This window comes from Argopecten irradians, chromosome 1, assembly GCF_041381155.1.
Source record: "Argopecten irradians isolate NY chromosome 1, Ai_NY, whole genome shotgun sequence".
Lineage (NCBI taxonomy): Eukaryota > Metazoa > Mollusca > Bivalvia > Pectinida > Pectinidae > Argopecten > Argopecten irradians.
The window spans coordinates 2,725,291-2,751,420 of NC_091134.1; the positions used below are offsets into that span (position 1 = coordinate 2,725,291).

At 35.5% G+C, this 26,130-nt stretch overlaps 1 protein-coding gene across 2 annotated transcripts in view; it reads left to right on the top strand.

Annotated features, from left to right (window-relative positions):
• The first annotated feature begins 5,506 nt into the window (after positions 1-5,506).
• The window catches only part of LOC138315104 (ATP-dependent translocase ABCB1-like), a 79,823-nt gene continuing 59,199 nt past the window's right edge, over positions 5,507-26,130 (top strand). Inside the window, exons 1-3 of one of the 2 annotated variants that reach the window (XM_069255851.1) lie at positions 5,507-5,806; positions 23,471-23,498; positions 25,460-25,586. In XM_069255851.1, the coding sequence (XP_069111952.1) occupies positions 5,715-5,806; positions 23,471-23,498; positions 25,460-25,586 (247 nt within the window). In that variant the 5' untranslated portion in view covers positions 5,507-5,714. Of the gene's footprint in view, positions 5,807-20,265; positions 20,552-23,470; positions 23,499-25,459; positions 25,587-26,130 lie in introns of those variants that run through there. The other variant, XM_069255858.1, reaches the window with a different exon arrangement.

Sequence of the window (26,130 nt, forward strand, 5' to 3'; positions counted from 1 at the left end):
AAATTTTTCTTTGTATTCATACCACTATGCCAGCATTTTTTTGCATACCTACTATGAAAATAAATCGCCGAGAATGGCGCGAAATCCCGACGTTATCGTGACGTCACAATAGGAGGACATTTTTTGTTTGCACACTTTTATGAGAATACGCTACTCGGGACAAGAATCCTTGAAAAAACTAGTTTGGTTACAATGTAACATATTTCTATTGTTATCAAATAGAGTTTAAAATTAATTAGAAGTTAGCGGATTCACACAGTTTACATCAATGCTACACCATGATGTTCCTCTTTGTGAGTAGATATTGGGTAAATTAGAAAATATAAGGTGAACACCATGACGGTCCTCTAAATCGTGACGTAGACATATTGGGTATATAAGTTTTGATGTCACTATTTTTTAATCATATCGGATTATCGAAGGAAATTCCTTTGAAAAATGCAAAATTGTGACCAATTCACACATGTTTCATCTTTTATCTTACCCCAGGTAAATAAAATTTAAAACATGAACGCTAGCAATGATCTTAAACACGAGATATTTTGTAAGAGTACTTACACTATATTCACGTTCTATACCCCCATCGAGTACTCCAAAATATACACGTTTATGCGTGACACGAGTATGCCCTATAAACAGCCGGGCGTACACCCCGTACTCAGCGAGTAATTATCATATACCGTTATTCGGATAAGAGTACCTTACTATCCCCAGGACGGGGGTACACGGGGGCTTAATATGCTGTTCGTTTTGCCACCCCCCGTAGTACTTTACCATTAATACAGTTATAGTACATCGGAGTACTTTATCATATACACGATATACGTGACACGGAGTACTGAGTCATGATACACGATATACGTACACGTAGTCACTTATCATCTAGACGATTATACGTTCCCGCGCGGCGCATTTCCCCTGATACGTGTACCACCACGATTAATGTTGTAAACCCCCTCCCCTGCACATCTTCACCTAACCACCCCTCCCAGACATGTCAATACACACGAACTAGACTTAAAATGTCCATCAAGGGATCCTATCGTACCTACTTAAACATCTCTTAAATGATATCTTCGTTTATATTGTTTCTTAGTTGAGACATATAAACGTAGTATTTTTTATTGTTACAGACAACAAGTGTGCCCGCGATGGTGTCAGAGCCAGGTATATACGATCGAGTAGGTTGCATAATGTTTTAAACTAAATTATCATTTGTGTAAAGGACAGGTGGTAGACTTTAAATCGAAAAAATTACATAATTAAGACCCCCCCCCCCGCTCTCCTCCATACTCCACCCTGACCCCACAACCCCACTCCACATTCTCCTCCTTTGGGGTGTGGTACTTTCTAACCCCTCACCAAAACCATCCCCCACCCCCCACGTACACGAGCAGTACTAAATATTAGTATCTTCTATTTTTCTCTTCACGGAACGGAGACCCCTCCCGCATCGACAGCCCCCATAACATAACTAAATTCTACGCGCCTTTGGGCGCTCGCAAATTCATCCTAAATGCATCGTAAAAACTATTCTAAAGCTATTCTAAATCGTTAAAATTTTTCCGGCGGGAGGAACACGGACCCTCTAAACACCAAAATCTCGCGCTTTCGGGCGCTCGCAAAAAATCATCGTCAAAAGAGATACAATTGTAAAACTCATCTCAGCCATTCTAAATTACAATATTTTTTCCCGGGGGTCAACCCTCAGGACCCCTTAAACACCTAAAGTAATCTCGCGCCTTCGCGCTCAACACGCTAATTTGGCCAATTTGCGTTTCGTTAATTTCACTTTTAGCGACCCCACTGGTCTATAAATGTGTACAAGGATTGGTAAATTTAATGAGTATATGAAAAAATAGTATATAAAGTATTTTTGTTGTCTCGCGTGAGTTCGCGCTCTCTTAATCTCTCCTTGTACGCGCGCGCGGGGCGGGGGTGTTACAAAATATTAAGGACCTTTGCCCCCCCCTCCCCCCCCCCCCCCCCACCCCCCCCCCCTCCCCACCCCCCACCCCATTACCCGTTTAATTCCTTCCCTACGCCCACTACGTCCTGAACATGAAAAAAAAAACAAATCCCCCAAAAACAACAACACCCCACCCCCGAGAACGCAACCGCGCACCCGGAAATCTCCGACCCGTTACTCGTCCGACCCCCCTCGTCCACCAATAGAGACATTGACGTTGCTTATTGATTCGCGGAAAAAAGAATCCATTAAAATGTGTGTTCATTGTAACGTTATATTTAAACATACTTATGTTATCAAATTAGAGTTATAAAGACATTTACTATAAGTTTGATGTCACTATTTTTTAATTTTATCGGCCTTATGACGGTAGGTCTCTTACTTTTGAAATTCGGCGCCAATTCATATGACGCTATACCGGAAGTTGCGGAGGTTTGTTTGAATTCCAGAATCTAGGTTGCCGATTAACGCCACGACATCCGACACTACTCTGGAGATATTTCTTCAATCGGTTGAAACATTGTCTATACATAATGAGTGGACATCAAGAATGAATGTTTAAACATCATCTAAATAAATCAGAAGTAAAAAGCTGAGGAAATCGAAACAATTATTTGCTATCTATCCACGTGGTTTTGTGCGGTCCACTGTCGTAAATCGGGAATGGTGATTTTTAACTCACCGGAAGCTGCCGTTCGTCGAGCTTTTAAATCATAAGAAGGGGACACGGGCCGGATCCACGAAAATTCCGGACTTCTTAAACACAAATCTAAGTACAGATTTCCTTTATAAATCTACACAATTTGGGAGGAAAATCATAAAAAACCAAACAGACATAATACCAATAATAAGATCACACAAATAGTTTGAACTGATGAGTGGACTGTTTTTTTGTCAGCATGGTATTTTGTTCAAAAAAATTATAGTCAAAATTAGTAAAACCCATTGTTGGCACTGGATGAAATGGGTGGTTAGGGTTGCGCGAGAGAGTTTACAAAACTTCAACCTCTACAAACAATGTGAACAATTTTGATCGAGGCACCCCGTGTGATTATTCCATGCTGATTTGAAAAACCTTATTACCGTGTGGCAATTATCATTATACAACATATTGTGAAATTGACATAGGGCTTTTCGATTTACCGTTATAGGCCCATATTTCATCGATTTTCTTACGGGGTGCGAAAACTCTGGAAGCACATGATACATCATTCAGTTTTCAAGGACAACGCACTTGGAGTAAAATAACACAATTAGATAGCATTTGTAAAAATAAAATTTTAGTTTTGTATATTTGTTCTATCGTTATCGAATTTTAGGACAAAAAATCAACATTGAGAAAATTCACATTATTATAACATATATACATGAATACGCATAATTTTATGAATTACTAATCCTATTTAACAAAATACATTGATGACACGTATAATGTTTCAAGCTTAAATTTCATTTTGAAAAATAGTATTTGTACGACAAAAATTTAATCTTTACAGAGTATTGAAATCTACATTTATGAATGCAAGAAAACCATAAGAACCTAAAAAATGACATGGGTTTTACCCAAAAGTAATTAATGTACGTAAAAATCACTTACGTTCAAATTTATCAAAAAATACTATGAAAAAAATTCATGAAATGTTTAATTAAAACAATTAAAATTTAAATTGCTTTCCCTACATTGCCAGTTTGAAAGTTGATGACACGGCGAAAGTGTTAACGTAACAACAAGCGTTTTATAATTATCCTGTAAACGATTAATATTTATAAACAAATGAAGGTGTGCGTACCTACCAGATCAATCCTTCACTCTACATCAATCAATTTATCCGGCATAATGCCATATAAGTGATTACTCAGCGAAAATGCACAGATGATCAAGGAGATTGTGCTAAAAATGTTAGAGTGATTGTTTCGATATCATCACTCTTGTTTGTGATGCATTCAATATAAAGTGAACGGTCGGTGTCCCCGTATTGAGGTTAGGCCTACTGTAGGAATGTCGAAATTATTGTTGATATAGATAATTAGTAATTATTACTACTACAGGTACACTTATATACGTAAGTATATTTTTAGATACTTGGACACGAACTAATTACTTATTATATACACGATATACGTACACGAGTACTTATTATTATATACACGATATACGTACACGAGTACTTATTATACGATATACGTACACGAGTACTTATTATTATATACACGATATACGTACACGAGTACTTATATATATACACGATATACGTACACGAGTACTTATTATATATACACGATATACGTACACGAGTATATATATATACACGATATACGTACACGAGTACTTATTATTATATATACACGATATACGTACACGAGTACTTATTATATACACGATATACGTACACGAGTACTTACTATATACACGATATACGTACACGAGTACTTATTATATACACGTATACGTACACGAGTACTTATATATACACGATATACGTACACGAGTACTTATTATATACACGATATACGTACACGAGTACTTACTATTATATATACACGACTATTATAACGATATACGTACACGAGTACTTATTATATACACGATATACGTACACGAGTACTTATTATATACACGATATACGTACACGAGTACTTATTATATACACGTTATACGTACACGAGTACTTACTATATACACGATATACGTACACGAGTACTTATTATATACACGATATACGTACACGAGTACTTACTATATACACGATATACGTACACGAGTATACGTACACGAGTACTTATTATATACACGATATACGTACACGAGTACTTACTATATACACGATATACGTACACGAGTACTTACTATATACACGATATACGTACACGAGTACTTACTATATACACGATATACATAAACGAGTACTTATTATATACACGATATACGTACTAAGTAATGTTATCGCCATCCCGTCGTGGTATACCAGTTCGAGATTGTGTACGTCATGGCGTCCTCAATCCTGACATAGCTTGGTTGGTTATTATCAACAACCACAAACTCTTTATGTTGTAAAGAAATTCTGCAGGATAAATACGTCTTAGATTAATTTTGTTTTATTCCACATGCAAATAGCCTAATATGATCTCCATATACTCTGATAGATGTAAAGGTCTAAAGATATACATGTTTAAACTAAGTAATTCTCTGTTTCCTGTGGATTCCATTACTAACATATGTTTAGCGATCTATATAAGTTTGACAACGTCGATTATAAGCAAATATTTAATTATTTGATTGGCTAGAAAAACACTTGATGATCTCAATGTCAATTGTATTAGGACTGAACTCACCCGTCAACGAAAGGTGCTAGTCAGGGTTTACATGTAAAAAAGATAATTTGTTCTATCTGTCACGTGATTGTGACGTAGTTGTAGCTGCTTGACAAACACCATATAAGGACAATCTATATATAATCATAAATTACAACCGTACATGTACCTACCCCCGAATCTAGGGCTGCACTTTGATGTTACACTATATAAGTAAATATAGATAACTGGCCGGTATCACGTCTAACTAACGCGACCTTCACCCTAACATCTCGTCCTGTCATATATAATTATAACTTACAGTCATTAACGGATATCGGCAGAATTTCGAAATATTGTCCTTTTATGGGTATAGGGAACCTACTCAGTGAAAAATAGCATTTAATTCATGTGCAGTGTAGTGAACGGTTTGTAAACACCAAGCTACTCCGCCATGATGGAATCGACGGACGAGAAACAACCTCTTTTAGGAGACAAGGAATCCACAAGTCAGGAACATGATGATTCCAATACGTCAAAGTCCACGTAAGTTCCTTCTTTAAATCCATTACCTAGAATACTTCATCCTTTTAAAGAACTGTTTTTCCGTAGAGAAGATCACCTGTGCGTAGTTATTACATGCATAAATAAAATAATTTTGATTCACAAACTAAATTTACTTTTCAAAAGACATCTATATGCCTCAGTTTACAATCATTTTCAAATCCTCTGATCAGGTTTCCTTGCTGTCGACCAGAACAATAAAATGTCGATGTAATTTCTAAATATAGGTCTTTACCTCCAAGGGACGAGTCAGTGGATATATTCGTTAATGCATTGTAGTATATGAGAAAATACTCATACGTACATTCTGAACTAACCAAAGCAATTTATTTATTTTTTTTTCAAATCCAATTTTATTCAAAAAATCATAACAAGTATCCTCGCACAGGAGGAGATTCATTAAACACCCAGCCATATATGCTTTTATATACTTTTTCACACAATCATATATACTATTTTCATTCAACCTTATATTCTTTGTATATTATTTTAATCTAACTTAATTTTTTAAATACATAATTTGATCCAATCCCTATATACATTTATAGATACATAGTACCTCTTAACTACAGGAGGGTTCCGGACAAAAATATGGCTGATGAGATATGCCTCACCTAACCTATTGCTTTCGTCCTCCCATAGTGAGAGGTAGCTAGATTTCAAGAGAATAAAAAAACGAGGGTTGCATTCCAACATAAATGTATTATCTATAAATCACACACTCCACTCTCTCATGACGAAAAAAAAAATCCCTCTAATCCGGCTTAAGTCACACGCACGTGAACTACTTGATAGTGTACATTATCATTCAGAATAACACTCCTGACTATCAATGCTAAATTGTAAGAAATTGATTGCATAATCAAATTAAATGAAAGAAATAGTTTTAAATACAGTTACATAGTTAGTTGATCTGCAATAATACCTGATATAATACGATGAATGGGGTCGATATAGGCCAGCAGATACCAGTATCTAATAACTCGGGCAGACAATCATGGCGAGGAGGTTTTTTTTTTAACTTATCAGTAACGGACTAATAAATATTTCGGTATTTTATAAGGTCAAAGGTCGTCCTTGGCAGTACTGTGGATAGCGTAATCGTCCTTATTTTAGCGATATTCTTGTTTTAGCGATATTCTTATTTTAGCGATTTTCTTATTTTAGCGATATTTTTATTTTAGCGATTGCGTTTTAAGTCGTTAACACTATGATTTATCACAACAGATATCATATCATAATAATATTGCTATCATATAGCCATGTCAATCCTATTACTCACGCTAAATAAGTGATAAAACATGCCCTACATACACACTAATACACAGAGTAGGGACCCACGTCGAATTCTGTAGTAATTCATGGCTGATGTTTTATCGGTTCTGATCGCACTGACCTGAAGCTGACGAAATATAGATAACTTTTGCACTTGCTAGTGAAATATCTAGGAATTACCATAAGTGTACACAAGAAAGGATAAAATCAACTGACATATATTTTACAAAGTAATTAAGTATGCTTTCACAATAACCCAACTGAAAGCGATAAAAAAGAGACAGAACCATGAGTTCCTGAAGAGTGGACGTTCTCTTCCTTTACCAATGACACTAGTCATGTAAATGTGTGTTACAAAACCTGTGAATGTTTCTTAAGTGACGTTTCGATGACTAGTGTTTCATTATCTAGAGATGAAATGAAGATGACTGTGCACACATCGTACTAGTCACAGAAATCCCACATCAGAAACATTCACTGATAACTTTAGTTCACTGGGTAATCGTCTACAGGAGTCCGCGTTCTGTTGGCGTTAGTCCTTCTATGTTTTGAAATATACGTCAAATCTGTGTTCATTAACAACCAGGTATGATATTTGGTGACAACAAACACAAAAAACATCAGAATCAAAAACAAATGATTACATATGCTTCCTAGACTCTACAATACAGATCTATTGGTAAATAGGAAATCATAATGTAACACCATGCTGTTCCTCTTTGTGAGTAGAATTGGGTAAATAGGAAATCACAAATGTAACCAGCTTATGTTCCTGTACTGTGAGTAGATATTGGGTAAATAGGAAATCATAATGTAACACCATGCTGTTTCCTCTTTGTGAGTAGATATTGGGTAAATAGGAAATCATAATGTAACACCATGCTGTTCCTGTTTGTGAGTAGATATTGGAGTAAATAGGAAATCATAATGTAACACCATGCTGTTCCTGTTTGTGAGTAGATATTGGGTAAATAGGAAATCATAATGTAACACCATGCTGTTCCTCTTTGTGAGTAGATATTGGGTAAATAGGAAATCATAATGTAACACCATGCTGTTCCTGTTTGTGAGTAGATATTGGGTAAATAGGAAATCATAATGTAACACCATGCTGTTCCTGTTTGTGAGTAGATATTGGGTAAATAGGAAATCATAATGTAACACCATGCTGTTCCTCTTTGTGAGTAGATATTGAGTGAGTAGATATTGGGTAAATAGGAAATCATAATGTAACACCATGCTGTTCCTGTTTGTGAGTAGATATTGGGTAAATAGGAAATCATAATGTAACACCATGCTGTTCCTCTTTGTGAGTAGATATTGGGTAAATAGGAAATCATAATGTAACACCATGCTGTTCCTCTTTGTGAGTAGATATTGGGTAAATAGGAAATCATAATGTAACACCATGCTGTTCCTCTTTGTGAGTAGATATTGGGTAAATAGGAAATCATAATGTAACACCATGCTGTTCCTGTTTGTGAGTAGATATTGGGTAAATAGGAAATCATAATGTAACACCATGCTGTTCCTCTTTGTGAGTAGATATTGGGTAAATAGGAAATCATAATGTAACACCATGCTGTTCCTCTTTGTGAGTAGATATTGGGTAAATAGGAAATCATAATGTAACACCATGCTGTTCCTGTTTGTGAGTAGATATTGTGAGTAGTATTAATAGGAAATCATAATGTAACACCATGCTGTTCCTCTTTGTGAGTAGATATTGGGTAAATAGGAAATCATAATGTAACACCATGCTGTTCCTGTTTGTGAGTAGATATTGGGTAAATAGGAAATCATAATGTAACACCATGCTGTTCCTCTTTGTGAGTAGATATTGGGTAAATAGGAAATCATAATGTAACACCATGCTGTTCCTCTTTGTGAGTAGATATTGGGTAAATAGGAAATCATAATGTAACACCATGCTGTTCCTCTTTGTGAGTAGATATTGGGTAAATAGGAAATCATAATGTAACACCATGCTGTTCCTCTTTGTGAGTAGATATTGGGTAAATAGGAAATCATAATGTAACACCATGCTGTTCCTCCTTGTGAGTAGATATTGGGTAAATAGGAAATCATAATGTAACACCATGCTGTTCCTCTTTGTGAGTAGATATGGAGTAAATAGGAAATCATAATGTAACACCATGCTGTTCCTCTTTGTGAGTAGATATTGGGTAAATAGGAAATCATAATGTAACACCATGCTGTTCCTCTTTGTGAGTAGATATTGGGTAAATATAGGAAATCATAATGTAACACCATGCTGTTCCTCTTTGTGAGTAGATATTGGGTAAATAGGAAATCATAATGTAACACCATGCTGTTCCTCCTTGTGAGTAGATATTGGGTAAATAGGAAATCATAATGTAACACCATGCTGTTCCTCTTTGTGAGTAGATATTGGGTAAATAGGAAATCATAATGTAACACCATGCTGTTCCTCTTTGTGAGTAGATATTGGGTAAATAGGAAATCATAATGTAACACCATGCTGTTCCTGTTTGTGAGTAGATATTGGGTAAATAGGAAATCATAATGTAACACCATGCTGTTCCTTTTGTGAGTAGATATTGGTAAATAGGAAATCATAATGTAACACCATGCTGTTCCTGTTTGTGAGTAGATATTGGGTAAATAGGAAATCATAATGTAACACCATGCTGTTCCTCTTTGTGAGTAGATATTGGGTAAATAGGAAATCATAATGTAACACCATGCTGTTCCTCTTTGTGAGTAGATATTGGGTAAATAGGAAATCATAATGTAACACCATGCTGTTCCTCTTTGTGAGTAGATATTGGGTAAATAGGAAATCATAATGTAACACCATGCTGTTCCTCTTTGTGAGTAGATATTGGGTAAATAGGAAATCATAATGTAACACCATGCTGTTCCTCTTTGTGAGTAGATATTGGGTAAATAGGAAATCATAATGTAACACCATGCTGTTCCTCTTTGTGAGTAGATATTGGGTAAATAGGAAATCATAATGTAACACCATGCTGTTCCTCTTTGTGAGTAGATATTGGGTAAATAGGAAATCATAATGTAACACCATGCTGTTCCTCTTTGTGAGTAGATATTGGGTAAATAGGAAATCATAATGTAACACCATGCTGTTCCTGTTTGTGAGTAGATATTGGGTAAATAGGAAATCATAATGTAACACCATGCTGTTCCTCTTTGTGAGTAGATATTGGGTAAATAGGAAATCATAATGTAACACCATGCTGTTCCTGTTTGTGAGTAGATATTGGGTAAATAGGAAATCATAATGTAACACCATGCTGTTCCTCTTTGTGAGTAGATATTGGGTAAATAGGAAATCATAATGTAACACCATGCTGTTCCTCTTTGTGAGTAGATATTGGGTAAATAGGAAATCATAATGTAACACCATGCTGTTCCTGTTTGTGAGTAGATATTGGGTAAATAGGAAATCATAATGTAACACCATGCTGTTCCTGTTTGTGAGTAGATATTGGGTAAATAGGAAATCATAATGTAACACCATGCTGTTCCTCTTTGTGAGTAGATATTGGGTAAATAGGAAATCATAATGTAACACCATGCTGTTCTTATTTGTGAGTAGATATTGGGTAAATATGAAATCATAATGTAACACCATGCTGTTGCTGTTTGTGTGTAGATATTGGGTAAATAGGAAATCATAATGTAACACCATGCTGTTCCTCTTTGTGAGTAGATATTGGGTAAATAGGAAATCATAATGTAACACCATGCTGTTCCTCTTTGTGAGTAGATATTGGGTAAATAGGAAATCATAATGTAACACCATGCTGTTCCTCTTTGTGAGTAGATATTGGGTAAATAGGAAATCATAATGTAACACCATGCTGTTCCTCTTTGTGAGTAGATATTGGGTAAATAGGAAATCATAATGTAACACCATGCTGTTCCTGTTTGTGAGTAGATATTGGGTAAATAGGAAATCATAATGTAACACCATGCTGTTCCTCTTTGTGAGTAGATATTGGGTAAATAGGAAATCATAATGTAACACCATGCTGTTCCTGTTTGTGAGTAGATATTGGGTAAATAGGAAATCATAATGTAACACCATGCTGTTCCTGTTTGTGAGTAGATATTGGGTAAATAGGAAATCATAATGTAACACAAATGCTGTTCCTGCCTTTTGTGAGTAGATATTGGGTAAATAGGAAATCATAATGTAACACCATGCTGTTCCTGTTTGTGAGTAGATATTGGGTAAATAGGAAATCATAATGTAACACCATGCTGTTCCTCTTTGTGAGTAGATATTGGGTAAATAGGAAATCATAATGTAACACCATGCTGTTCCTGTTTGTGAGTAGATATTGGGTAAATAGGAAATCATAATGTAACACCATGCTGTTCCTGTTTGTGAGTAGATATTGGGTAAATAGGAAATCATAATGTAACACCATGCTGTTCCTCTTTGTGAGTAGATATTGGGTAAATAGGAAATCATAATGTAACACCATGCTGTTCCTCCTTGTGAGTAGATATTGGGTAAATAGGAAATCATAATGTAACACCATGCTGTTCCTCTTTGTGAGTAGATATTGGGTAAATAGGAAATCATAATGTAACACTATGCTGTTCCTGTTTGTGAGTAGATATTGGGTAAATAGGAAATCATAATGTAACACCATGCTGTTCCTGTTTGTGAGTAGATATTGGGTAAATAGGAAATCATAATGTAACACCATGCTGTTCCTCTTTGTGAGTAGATATTGGGTAAATAGGAAATCATAATGTAACACCATGCTGTTCCTCTTTGTGAGTAGATATTGGGTAAATAGGAAATCATAATGTAACACCATGCTGTTCCTGTTTGTGAGTAGATATTGGGTAAATAGGAAATCATAATGTAACACCATGCTGTTCCTCTTTGTGAGTAGATATTGGGTAAATAGGAAATCATAATGTAACACCATGCTGTTCCTCTTTGTGAGTAGATATTGGGTAAATAGGAAATCATAATGTAACACCATGCTGTTCCTGTTTGTGAGTAGATATTGGGTAAATAGGAAATCATAATGTAACACCATGCTGTTCCTCTTTGTGAGTAGATATTGGGTAAATAGGAAATCATAATGTAACACCATGCTGTTCCTCTTTGTGAGTAGATATTGGGTAAATAGGAAATCATAATGTAACACCATGCTGTTCCTCTTTGTGAGTAGATATTGGGTAAATAGGAAATCATAATGTAACACCATGCTGTTCCTCTTTGTGAGTAGATATTGGGTAAATAGGAAATCATAATGTAACACCATGCTGTTCCTCTTTGTGAGTAGATATTGGGTAAATAGGAAATCATAATGTAACACCATGCTGTTCCTCTTTGTGAGTAGATATTGGGTAAATAGGAAATCATAATGTAACACCATGCTGTTCCTCTTTGTGAGTAGATATTGGGTAAATAGGAAATCATAATGTAACACCATGCTGTTCCTCTTTGTGAGTAGATATGGAGTAAATAGGAAATCATAATGTAACACCATGCTGTTCCTCTTTGTGAGTAGATATTGGGTAAATAGGAAATCATAATGTAACACCATGCTGTTCCTCTTTGTGAGTAGATATTGGGTAAATAGGAAATCATAATGTAACACCATGCTGTTCCTGTTTGTGAGTAGATATTGGGTAAATAGGAAATCATAATGTAACACCACGCTGTTCCTCTTTGTGAGTAGATATTGGGTAAATAGGAAATCATAATGTAACACCATGCTGTTCCTCTTTGTGAGTAGATATTGGGTAAATAGGAAATCATAATGTAACACCATGCTGTTCCTCTTTGAGTGATATTGGTAGATATTGTTCTTTGTGAGTAGATATGGTAAATAGGAAATCATAATGTAACACCATGCTGTTCCTCTTTGTGAGTAGATATTGGGTAAATAGGAAATCATAATGTAACACCATGCTGTTCCTGTTTGTGAGTAGATATTGGGTAAATAGGAAATCATAATGTAACACCATGCTGTTCCTCTTTGTGAGTAGATATTGGGTAAATAGGAAATCATAATGTAACACCATGCTGTTCCTCTTTGTGAGTAGATATTGGGTAAATAGGAAATCATAATGTAACACCATGCTGTTCCTGTTTGTGAGTAGATATTGGGTAAATAGGAAATCATAATGTAACACCATGCTGTTCCTCTTTGTGAGTAGATATTGGGTAAATAGGAAATCATAATGTAACACCATGCTGTTCCTCTTTGTGAGTAGATATTGGGTAAATAGGAAATCATAATGTAACACCATGCTGTTCCTGTTTGTGAGTAGATATTGGGTAAATAGGAAATCATAATGTAACACCATGCTGTTCCTCTTTGTGAGTAGATATTGGGTAAATAGGAAATCATAATGTAACACCATGCTGTTCCTCTTTGTGAGTAGATATTGGGTAAATAGGAAATCATAATGTAACACCATGCTGTTCCTCTTTTGTGAGTAGATATTGGGTAAATAGGAAATCATAATGTAACACCATGCTGTTCCTCTTTGTGAGTAGATATTGGGTAAATAGGAAATCATAATGTAACACCATGCTGTTCCTGTTTGTGAGTAGATATTGGGTAAATAGGAAATCATAATGTAACACCATGCTGTTCCTCTTTGTGAGTAGATATTGGGTAAATAGGAAATCATAATGTAACACCATGCTGTTCCTCTTTGTGAGTAGATATTGGGTAAATAGGAAATCATAATGTAACACCATGCTGTTCCTGTTTGTGAGTAGATATTGGGTAAATAGGAAATCATAATGTAACACCATGCTGTTCCTGTTTGTGAGTAGATATTGGGTAAATAGGAAATCATAATGTAACACCATGCTGTTCCCTTTTGTGAGTAGATATTGGGTAAATAGGAAATCATAATGTAACACCATGCTGTTCCTCTTTGTGAGTAGATATTGGGTAAATAGGAAATCATAATGTAACACCATGCTGTTCCTCTTTGTGAGTAGATATTGGGTAAATAGGAAATCATAATGTAACACCATGCTGTTCCTCTTTGTGAGTAGATATTGGGTAAATAGGAAATCATAATGTAACACCATGCTGTTCCTGTTTGTGAGTAGATATTGGGTAAATAGGAAATCATAATGTAACACCATGCTGTTCCTGTTTGTGAGTAGATATTGGGTAAATAGGAAATCATAATGTAACACCATGCTGTTCCTCTTTGTGAGTAGATATTGGGTAAATAGGAAATCATAATGTAACACCATGCTGTTCCTCTTTGTGAGTAGATATTGGGTAAATAGGAAATCATAATGTAACACCATGCTGTTCCTCTTTGTGAGTAGATATTGGGTAAATAGGAAATCATAATGTAACACCATGCTGTTCCTCTTTGTGAGTAGATATTGGGTAAATAGGAAATCATAATGTAACACCATGCTGTTCCTCTTTGTGAGTAGATATTGGGTAAATAGGAAATCATAATGTAACACCATGCTGTTCCTCTTGTGAGTAGATATTGGGTAAATAGGAAATCATAATGTAACACCATGCTGTTCCTCTTTGTGAGTAGATATTGGAGTAAATAGGAAATCATAATGTAACACCATGCTGTTCCTCTTTGTGAGTAGATATTGGGTAAATAGGAAATCATAATGTAACACCACGCTGTTCCTGTTTGTGAGTAGATATTGGGTAAATAGGAAATCATAATGTAACACCACGCTGTTCCTCTTTGTGAGTAGATATTGGGTAAATAGGAAATCATAATGTAACACCATGCTGTTCCTGTTTGTGAGTAGATATTGGGTAAATAGGAAATCATAATGTAACACCATGCTGTTCCTGTTTGTGAGTAGATATTGAGTAAATAGGAAATCATAATGTAACACCATGCTGTTCCTGTTTGTGAGTAGATATTGGGTAAATAGGAAATCATAATGTAACACCATGCTGTTCCTCTTTGTGAGTAGATATTGGGTAAATAGGAAATCATAATGTAACACCATGCTGTTCCTCTTTGTGAGTAGATATTGGGTAAATAGGAAATCATAATGTAACACCATGCTGTTCCTCTTTGTGAGTAGATATTGGGTAAATAGGAAATCATAATGTAACACCATGCTGTTCCTCTTTGTGAGTAGATATTGGGTAAATAGGAAATCATAATGTAACACCATGCTGTTCCTCTTTGTGAGTAGATATTGGGTAAATAGGAAATCATAATGTAACACCATGCTGTTCCTCTTTGTGAGTAGAATATATGGTAGGGTAAATAGGAAATCATAATGTAACACCATGCTGTTCCTCTTTGTGAGTAGATATTGGGTAAATAGGAAATCATAATGTAACACCATGCTGTTCCTCTTTGTGAGTAGTAATATTGGGTAAATAGGAAATCATAATGTAACACCATGCTGTTCCTCTTTGTGAGTAGATATTGGGTAAATAGGAAATCATAATGTAACACCATGCTGTTCCTCTTTGTGAGTAGATATTGAGTAAATAGGAAATCATAATGTAACACCACGCTGTTCCTGTTTGTGAGTAGATATTGGGTAAATATAAAAAATCATAATGTAACACCACGCTGTTCCTCTTTGTGAGTAGATATTGGGTAAATAGGAAATCATAATGTAACACCATGCTGTTCCTCTTTGTGAGTAGATATTGGGTAAATAGGAAATCATAATGTAACACCATGCTGTTCCTCTTTGTGAGTAGATATTGGGTAAATAGGAAATCATAATGTAACACCATGCTGTTCCTGTTTGTGAGTAGATATTGGGTAAATAGGAAATCATAATGTAACACCATGCTGTTCCTCTTTGTGAGTAGATATTGGGTAAATAGGAAATCATAATGTAACACCATGCTGTTCCTCTTTGTGAGTAGATATTGGGTAAATAGGAAATCATAATGTAACACCATGCTGTTCCTCTTTGTGAGTAGATATTGGGTAAATAGGAAATCATAATGTAACACCATGCTGTTCCTCTTTGTGAGTAGATATTGGGTAAATAGGAAATCATAATGTAACACCATGCTGTTCCTGTTTGTGAGTAGATATTGGGTAAATAGGAAATCATAATGTAACACCATGCTGTTCCTGTTTGTGAGTAGATATTGGGTAAATAGGAAATCATAATGTAACACCATGCTGTTCCTGTTTGTGAGTAGATATTGGGTAAATAGGAAATCATAATGTAACACCATGCTGTTCCTCTTTGTGAGTAGATATTGGGTAAATAGGAAATCATAATGTAACACCATGCTGTTCCTCTTTGTGAGTAGATATTGGGTAAATAGGAAATCATAATGTAACACCATGCTGTTCCTGTTTGTGAGTAGATATTGGGTAAATAGGAAATCATAATGTAACACCATGCTGTTCCTGTTTGTGAGTAGATATTGGGTAAAATAGGAAATCATAATGTAACACCATGCTGTTCCTCTTTGTGAGTAGATATTGGGTAAATAGGAAATCATAATGTAACACTATATGCTGTTCCTCTTTGTGAGTAGATATTGGGTAAATAGGAAATCATAATGTAACACCATGCTGTTCCTCTTTGTGAGTAGATATTGGGTAAATAGGAAATCATAATGTAACACCATGCTGTTCCTCTTTGTGAGTAGATATTGGGTAAATAGGAAATCATAATGTAACACCATGCTGTTCCTCTTTGTGAGTAGATATTGGGTAAATAGGAAATCAGTAATGTAGAAACATAATGTAACACCATGCTGTTCCTCTTGTGAGTAGATATTGGGTAAATAGGAAATCATAATGTAACACCATGCTGTTCTTTGTGAGTAGATATTGGTAAATAGGAAATCATAATGTAACACCATGCTGTTCCTGTTTGTGAGTAGATATTGGGTAATAGGAAATCATAATGTAACACCAGCTGTTCCTTTTGTGGGTAGATATTGGTAAATAGGAAATCATAATGTAACACCATGCTGTTCCTCTTTGTGAGTAGATATTGGGTAAATAGGAAATCATAATGTAACACCATGCTGTTCCTCTTTGTGAGTAGATATTGGGTAAATAGGAAATCATAATGTAACACCATGCTGTTCCTCTTTGTGAGTAGATATTGGGTAAATAGGAAATCATAATGTAACACCATGCTGTTCCTCTTTGTGAGTAGATATTGGGTAAATAGGAAATCATAATGTAACACCATGCTGTTCCTCTTTGTGAGTAGATATTGGGTAAATAGGAAATCATAATGTAACACCATGCTGTTCCTGTTTGTGAGTAGATATTGGGTAAATAGGAAATCATAATGTAACACCATGCTGTTCCTCTTTGTGAGTAGATATTGGGTAAATAGGAAATCATAATGTAACACCATGCTGTTCCTCTTTGTGAGTAGATATTGGGTAAATAGGAAATCATAATGTAACACCATGCTGTTCCTGTTTGTGAGTAGATATTGGGTAAATAGGAAATCATAATGTAACACCATGCTGTTCCTCATTGTGAGTAGATATTGGGTAAATAGGAAATCATAATGTAACACCATGCTGTTCCTCCTTGTGAGTAGATATTGGGTAAATAGGAAATCATAAGTAAATCGGTGACTTTCACTTGTCCTTTGTAAAGCAGTATACAGGTGGTTTTTGTTGACATTCAGGTGATAAGGCATGTGTACTGATGAGTATTTCACCACCAGGTCACTTAGTGTATAGTCGTGCACTATGTCATCAGGTGGTGAAATACGTATCAGTAATGTACACGGTAACTTAATTTATATCAGACACTAAAAAATGCCCAATATTTATTCATATAATTATCTTATCAAACGTACACGGTAACTTAAGTTATATCAGAAACTAAAAATACCCTTTATTTATCCATATAATTATCTTTCAAACGTACACGGTAACCTAAGTTATATCAGAAACTAAAAAATACCCAATATTTATTCATATACATGTAATTATCTTTTCAAACGTTATTTAAATATGCAATTTAATGGTTTATTAAAAAACAAATGAAAAAGAACAAAACCGAAGTTCTAATATCGATTAGATATTCGCCGATATACTTTTTTTTGATGCAGGGGAGATTACTCCCACTCAAACTTGTATTGATTTATCACATGCACCAAAGTATTTAAAAATCATTGCCAAGACATATTTATGATAAAATCCTTTAAAATTCTATTTTGAGCTGTAACAATCCAACAACTACAGTATGTGACTTAGGTTACATGAATTGGTCAAATTTTTATAAACCTCTGTTGACTGAATATCAATATAGATAAAAACAATTTGTTGAAATGAAATGGAAATATGCGTCTCTGTCTCGATTTTTGCACATTCTCAACAATATTTGAGACACTCGTTGTTACTGTTCGTCTCTTTTGACAAATATTTTACATAAGCTGTGCACCATTCTTTGGAATTTCGCAAACACCAGTTTCGTACTGAATACCCTTGGCTAGCGAAGTTGTTTATTAGAGCATTTGAAATTATTTGTGGAGTGTAAAATTGATTTTCATCAATTACAAATAAACGTTTCCATTCACGAGAGTAAGAAATTAACTGGTTTCAGAAAATTATTAAGTATGTCTGTTGATTCAGCGGTAAACAGAGATAGAAATTGTCATTGGACAATTTGAGGGGCTTTTCACCAACAAGAAGTTGTTTAATGATTTAAGGTTATTTGGCCTATGTAACCTAGAATAAAGGTCAAGGTCATTCGTATTAACAAACTTGGTAGCGCGTTAAATCAGCATGCAGCATACTCACTATCAGGTCTCAAGACTTTTCAAAACTCCCCAAGAAGTTTTTTTTTTTTTTTTTTTTTTGCCCCTGTGACCTTGACTGCAGGGTCAGGGTCATTTATATTAAACAACTTGAGATTATTTTTTAATGCTCTGTTTCGAAAACTTGCACTTTTGAAATTTGACCCTTAATTTCAAACGGAAGTTGTCGTTTTACAGAAACGTGTTACATGATTAGTTAGTTCCATTTTTAATTCTACATAATAATAAAAAAAAAACCGAAAGAAATTCTTTGAGTCGTTAACGAAACATTTCCATAAGTTAATCGAAAGTGGTCATTGCGGCCATATTAGAGTTTACCAAATAAAAACATAAAAATGCTGTTGTCGCACCTTCAACTCATGTCATACACTTTTAACCATTTCGATGATTCTTTGCCTATATATCTGTAAGCATTGAACGTCTTTCAGATGGCATTCATAGCCAATATGAATGCAAACTGAACAGAGGCAAACTCCATGAAGAGCGCTAGCGTTTCATGTTGAATATGCATCTGTGCAGTTGGCATTCATATTGGCTATGAATGCCAACTGAAAGATGTTCAATGCTTATATTTATATTTTGTTACAATTTTATGATAAAATCCCAAGGAAATTTGCATGATAAAATCCCAAGGAAATTTGCATCTATAATTAAATTATCGTTCGTTATCATCATGGATGGAACAGCCATTTGAACAGCCGTCTTCTGTGATCGCTGGCACGACAATTGTGACGTCACAATGATAATGACGTCATAATAAGCGCTTGAAGTTCCTTGTCTATATGACTGCCAACTACGCTTGGTAAGGTTACATAGTGGGACTGCAGTGAAAATGTAAATATAAACAATTAAAGGTCTTTTCATCCATAGGTGGAAAGCCCGAATAACTCCAACCAAACAGAATCTACCGACTATTCTTGTTTTAGCGTCAAAGAAACTGTCATTGTCATTTAAGAATATCTCATATTGTGGTGGCGAGGGAAAGACGGAGTACTCGGAGAAGAATTATCGACCTGAATTATCGGTCTATTTGGCATGCTATGATCTTCCTTAATATTCTGCGGTAGCTAATGTTAAGATGTCCTGACATATTAGCAGGCCTCCACCTAGGTAATGAGTAAGACACCCATATGTATGTATTCTGTCACCGTATAAACTTCCATACTCCCACTTTTACCATATATGTACTGAGAACGTTTGACACACACACAGCTATTTTGGTCCATTACGTCACACTCCGGGAGTTAGGAGGGGTTATCATGACCCCAGTAGATATATAAGGGTAATGCCTCACCATTATCAATGGTGACTGTACGAACCTGGCCTATAACGTAAAATCCCTGTGATATATATAGTCCTGTTATCTTGGCTGAAACCTTAACATTGCAGGCATTCAATACAGGTTGACATTGAAAATGGCCGCTTGAGCCATGTAAGTGGTCAAATCTACTTGTTTGTGAAGAGGTGTGTTGTCATTTTGCGTGGTCAAGTGGTTTTAATAGAGAAATTTATATATAATTAACGATATGAACAATGTATTGATGTAAAATTTTGTAACATATAAAGGGAGGTCAGTGGATTTAATCGATAATACAAGGAAAAATATCGACAAAAGGGCTACACAGGAAGTCACGACATTAAACAAACATGAAGTTGTTTCCGCAAGCTCAAGACGGGTAAGCGATATTTTTATCCTAAATATATTGTCATGGTGTGGAAATAGATTATGTATAGTCATTAATTGTGGAAATATACCTTGTTTTATGTTATATACACGAAGCCAGTCCATATGACACATCATTCATTAATATAAGATTTACAATGTATACGGTCCTTAACTTTAAATTCTTCACACATAGGATTATAGAAGTTTAGGAAACTTAGGATTGTCTCCCCTTTACGACTGCTGCATGCATATGTCATCATGACCTTCAAAATTATGTGAAAGGGCGTCGCCAAAGGTAACGGTCTTTGGGCACTTATATGAAGCACTTCCAAGGCTATCACGGACGCGAATGTGAAGCACTTCCAAGGCTATCACGCGCGAATGTGAAGCACTTCCAAGGCTATCACGGACGCGAATGTGAAGCACTTCCAAGGCTATCACTGGTACGAATGTGAAGCACTTCCAAGGCTATCACGGACGCGAATGTGAAGCACTTCCAAGGCTATCACGGTACGAATGTGAAGCACTTCCAAGGCTATCACGGACGCGAATGTGAAGCACTTCCAAGGCTATCACGGGTACGAATGTGAAGCACTTCCAAGGCTATCACGGGTACGAATGTGAATCACTTCCAAGGCTGTCACGGGTACGAATGTGAATCACTTCCAAGGCTATCACGGGTACGAATGTGAAGCACTTCCAAGGCTATCACGGGTACGAATGTGAATCACTTCCAAGGCTGTCACGGGTACGAATGTGAAGCACTTCCAAGGCTATCACGGGTACGAATGTGAAGCACTTCCAAGGCTGTCACGGGTACGAATGTGAAGCACTTCCAAGGCTATCACGGACGCGAATGTGAAGCACTTCCAAGGCTATCAAGCACGCGAATGTGAAGCTGGCCGAGAGGCTTTCAGGCATCATCGGGGAGATGCCCGAAGAGTCTTAACTCAAAGTTAAAATCTCTCCGGTGTCCCGTATATTTTCATAACCGGCAACTTATCCTTCACGCATCGTTTAGTATCGTCAGATATTTGGCTAAGAATCGAACGGAAATCACACCGCCGGATATTCCGCCGGGACTGGTACAGCTATCGTTCGTTGTCGATAAGATACTCGGTCGATATTCGTTTATTGTCCGGTGAATAGGCAGGTTAGCATTTTAGGTTCGGTCGACATTCACTGCCTTGTATTTACCGGTCCCTCAAAAATTCTCTTTCGAAACAAACGCCGTACGGCCTCCTTTTTATGTAAATGATGTGTGACAGGTTTTTGACCGGTGTTGTCCGATGTCGGAAAAATGCCATAGTCCAGGGGTGTAGAAATCGTAAGTGATCAAAACCCCTGGAGTATCGAAGACGGAACTCACATTGCCGAAACGTTACCAAAACTGTTTCCATAAGACCATTGCTTCTCTTGTAATCAACAGGCATATCAAATGATGTTAAAGACATTTGCTAAAAATGCTCAATATTTAATAATAATTAAAAAAAAATGTCGATATGGAGGTATACCATTCTGGAAGAATATTAAAAATAATGACGTCACAGCAACGCACAAGATGTTATTACCTCAATCTTTCAGAGCGTTATAACATCATATTACATAAACAATGGAACATCATTGATACGTATTAAACATGATATAATTCACATATCCTCGCGATGCCTGTAGGTAAATCAACATCTTAACACCCGCCATATTGTATCAATAACAGCTCCGATGGTCAAGTGCTGATAAATTCCGAGATACTGAATTATCTATTGTCTTATTGTCTTAAACCTCATATTGAAACCAGTTACCTGAGTCAGATAATTATTTCAGTAGTATTTTATACATAGTTCAAAAAGTATGGGATTCCAAAAGGCGCCGGATGAAGAAAGGTAATGTACTTGGTTTGTAATAGGTTGCTTAGCGTAAGTTAAGTACTTGTTTATCAGGGCGATTGAAAATATCCGACAACAATCAAACAATTTTCTCTTTCTGTCTTTGTATAAACACAAACACGTATAAATCAATGCACACACATAAAAACAAATTGCATAGCAATAAAGACCTTTATCCAAGTACAATTATGTACACCAAACTATTATACAGACCGAAATATCTTCATGTTGATTCACGGTTATTTTAAATCAATTCCATATGTAAACATTTCCTGATTGACTTTACCTGATAAGAGCAAAAAAGGCAATACAAAGTCATAAATATTATTTAAAATCAACCTGAATTTCACCTCAAAATTATACAAAATTGCCTCGATTTTCAGATGAACGTCAAGCTGAATGTCAGTAGTGTACAATCTTGTTGAGATCAATGGTAGACCAATATCAGGCCAAGACCTTTTCAGTATGCATGTGTACTGTAACAATCGTATCACTTAATAAGTAATAATCATATTTTTACACATTATTTATCTATTTAATAATGGCATCACAATACGTGAAGGGTTACTTTTAGTTTGAAAATGTATTATCTACCAATTAACTATGCTCATTTGATGTCCCAAGGTTTAGAGGCAAGTAACATATTGTCTCTAAAACCAATGATACTACATGTCCCAAGGTTGAGAGGCAACTTAAACAGATTGTCTCTAAATCCACTGATACCACATGGCTGACAGGATACTGCTGATGGTTTTGTACAGTCGAGATTTACCTAACGCACACTCAAATAGATCAGTTAAAATCATATTTAGAAGAAAGTGTCTATTTTCTCTCAAAAAACACCTTTGACGCTCCAGAAACAATTATCAGAAGTTAATTATTGCATTGTATTTTTGTAATGTTCATACACTTGATGTTAATTATTGCATTGTATTTTTGCAATGTTCACACAATTGCTAACAGAACTCTTAGTACTTGATTAATTTGTTTTAATTGTTATCTTATTCTATAATAATTATCATTTTTTCATTGATAATTTTCAGTGCAAAACCGGCTACGTTTGGTGACCTTGTAAGTATTTCACATATTTAATTTTAACTGTATAAAAGTAATTTATAATAAAAATGTGGGTAATTATTTCTCATAGGTTGTATGACAAAAAAAAAAAAAAAAAAAAAAAAAAACAACAACCCAGCAACAACAAAACCGACCGAACACCACATCCTTAACCAAAGTCAACAAACCATCCTGAAGTCATCGGGTATTATCGCGAAAATACAAAATGCCGATATTTGCGTCACAACTAATGTCATAAGGGGACATTGGCTTTGTACATTAACACTCATCATGTAAGGAATAAGCTGGAAAATTAGACTTTTGCCATAACCTGTTGGTAAAATAGCGACAGTATCATGTCCATTGAAGACATGTTCTAAAACGCACTTCTGTTCCGCTTTCAGATCGAAAGAAACATCGTATTGATTTCGTATTGATTTAATGCCATTTGGACATACGTGTCAAATGTGGGCGTCGCCATCTTTGTTAACCTTGCCAGCGCGACAAAGTTTGCGATTTTTCAGAAAATACATCATATGCAATTTTCTTATATTAAGGATTTATTCTTCTGAGGTTTCAGTCCCGTTGAAGTCTCGTTACGACAAAGATCAAAGAAGTTATGAGATTTTCAAATACAATTTATCAATATCTGTAGCAAGTTGCCAGTTGCAAATTTTGTCAAAAAATTACAGTTCTAACTTTAGCAGATTTTTTTTATACGGGGATTTTAAGAAATGGCCCATTTGGCGGCCATTTTGAAATTGTGTCTTTTTTCGCTTCAAGTAGAGCCACAGTTTTACCATTTTTTACTGAAATTGTTTTTACTTAAATCATCACTGCACGAGCATTTTTAGCTGTATTGAGCTATTTTTGCTGTAAATCTTTACTTGGTTCGTAATAATTAAAATATTGAGCATTATTGTATGAAATGATTCACATTTTTTTTTTCACTTTATTTTTACATTTAATGGTAATTTGAGCACTTTTAATTTTTACTCTAAAATACTGAAAAATAACAAATATTCAAGGGGGCAAAAAAGTAAGCACACGGACCCCCCATTTTTCTGCCTGATTCTGAAAGAACAGCCCTTTTCCTATTGATATGCAAAATATTAACAAAAGTTTAATACCAGAACTTTTTCTATAAAGGGTTAGATTTGGCAAAAATGGCTGAAAATGGTGCATTTTGTAGCTCAAAATTAAGGGGTAGGGGTAGCATATCTTGTTATTCCGAGAAAAAATATTAGTCTTTTTGATCAAAACTGGTATATTTTAAAAAAAAAGACTAATGGAAAATAAATTCTACAAACATAAATACATATCAAACACCTCATTAGGAAATTATGACTTTAATATCTTGTGTATATGGTCAAAACGGCAAAATTCCCATAAAATCCAATATTCTGTCAACTAGGTATCTTTCAGTGACAGTAGCTCAAAAACGGCACACGGACATATGTTTTTTCTTTCATTTTCTTTCATGGTATGAACTCCTCTTTCCAAAAATCTATATGAGAAAAAAAGTTATACAAGAAAATTTTGACTTCTCAGAGGAGTACATCCTTAAACATTCGTAGAACAATAATTATTATCATATATCAAAGTGATAAGGTAATTCAGAAACGAATGGAACATATTAAGGGGAATTTTTACTTGGTCTGAACCGCATTTCCATAAAATATGCACATATCAATACGCTCGCATCTGAGGGTAATATCTATTCCCCGAGGAGTTCCGGATGGTCAACAAACAAGACTAAATCAGTTATCAATAATATCGCTTTGTCTAGGGAAGGAAAGCTTTTGCTACCATATCTTAAAGCATTGACGTTTTCTGTGCTAGACTTAGTTTGTATTTATATGACTGGTGCCGTTGCTGGAATAAAAACACTAACTCTCTTGGAGCACACGGAGTCTCCTTATTTTCTCTTTACCACTTGTATTATTACGTTGTTCATGATTCCATATTTTTTGTAGTTTCGGTATGCCACCTGCCTTGACAAGTTCCTCATGTTTCTTGGCTCGCTATTTGCCGTTGTCCACGGTGCTGGATGGCCGGTTCTGTCCATTGTGTTTGGTCAAATGACCACAGAATTTGTTTTTGGTGAGTAAATAAAACACGTTTATTTTATCAGAACTAGCGGATGATGATCATCTACATTTATCACGATTACTCAAACGTTTTAATGTTTATGTAAATTTTATATACAGTGTTTTTTGGAAAGGAATAAATAAGGTGACATTTGAAACATTAAGATTAGTCAAAAATAGTTTTATTGCAAATGTTTAAATATCAGCAGATGGACACCTTGATTTATAGATTTATAGACTCGAGTCTGGGTTTTGGTGAATCTAAGATATAGGTAGACTCGAGTCTGGGTTTTGGTGAATCTGAGAAAGGTAGACTCGAGTCTGGGGTTTGGTGAATCTGAGATAGGTAGACTCGAGTCTGGGTTTTGGTGAATCTGAGAAAGGTAGACTCGAGTCTGGGTTTTGGTGAATCTGAGAAAGGTAGACTCGAGTCTGGGTTTTGGTGAATCTGAGATAGGTAGACTCGAGTCTGGGGTTTGGTGAATCTGAGATAGGTAGACTCGAGTCTGGGGTTTGGTGAATCTGAGATAGGTAGACTCGAGTCTGGGGTTTGGTGA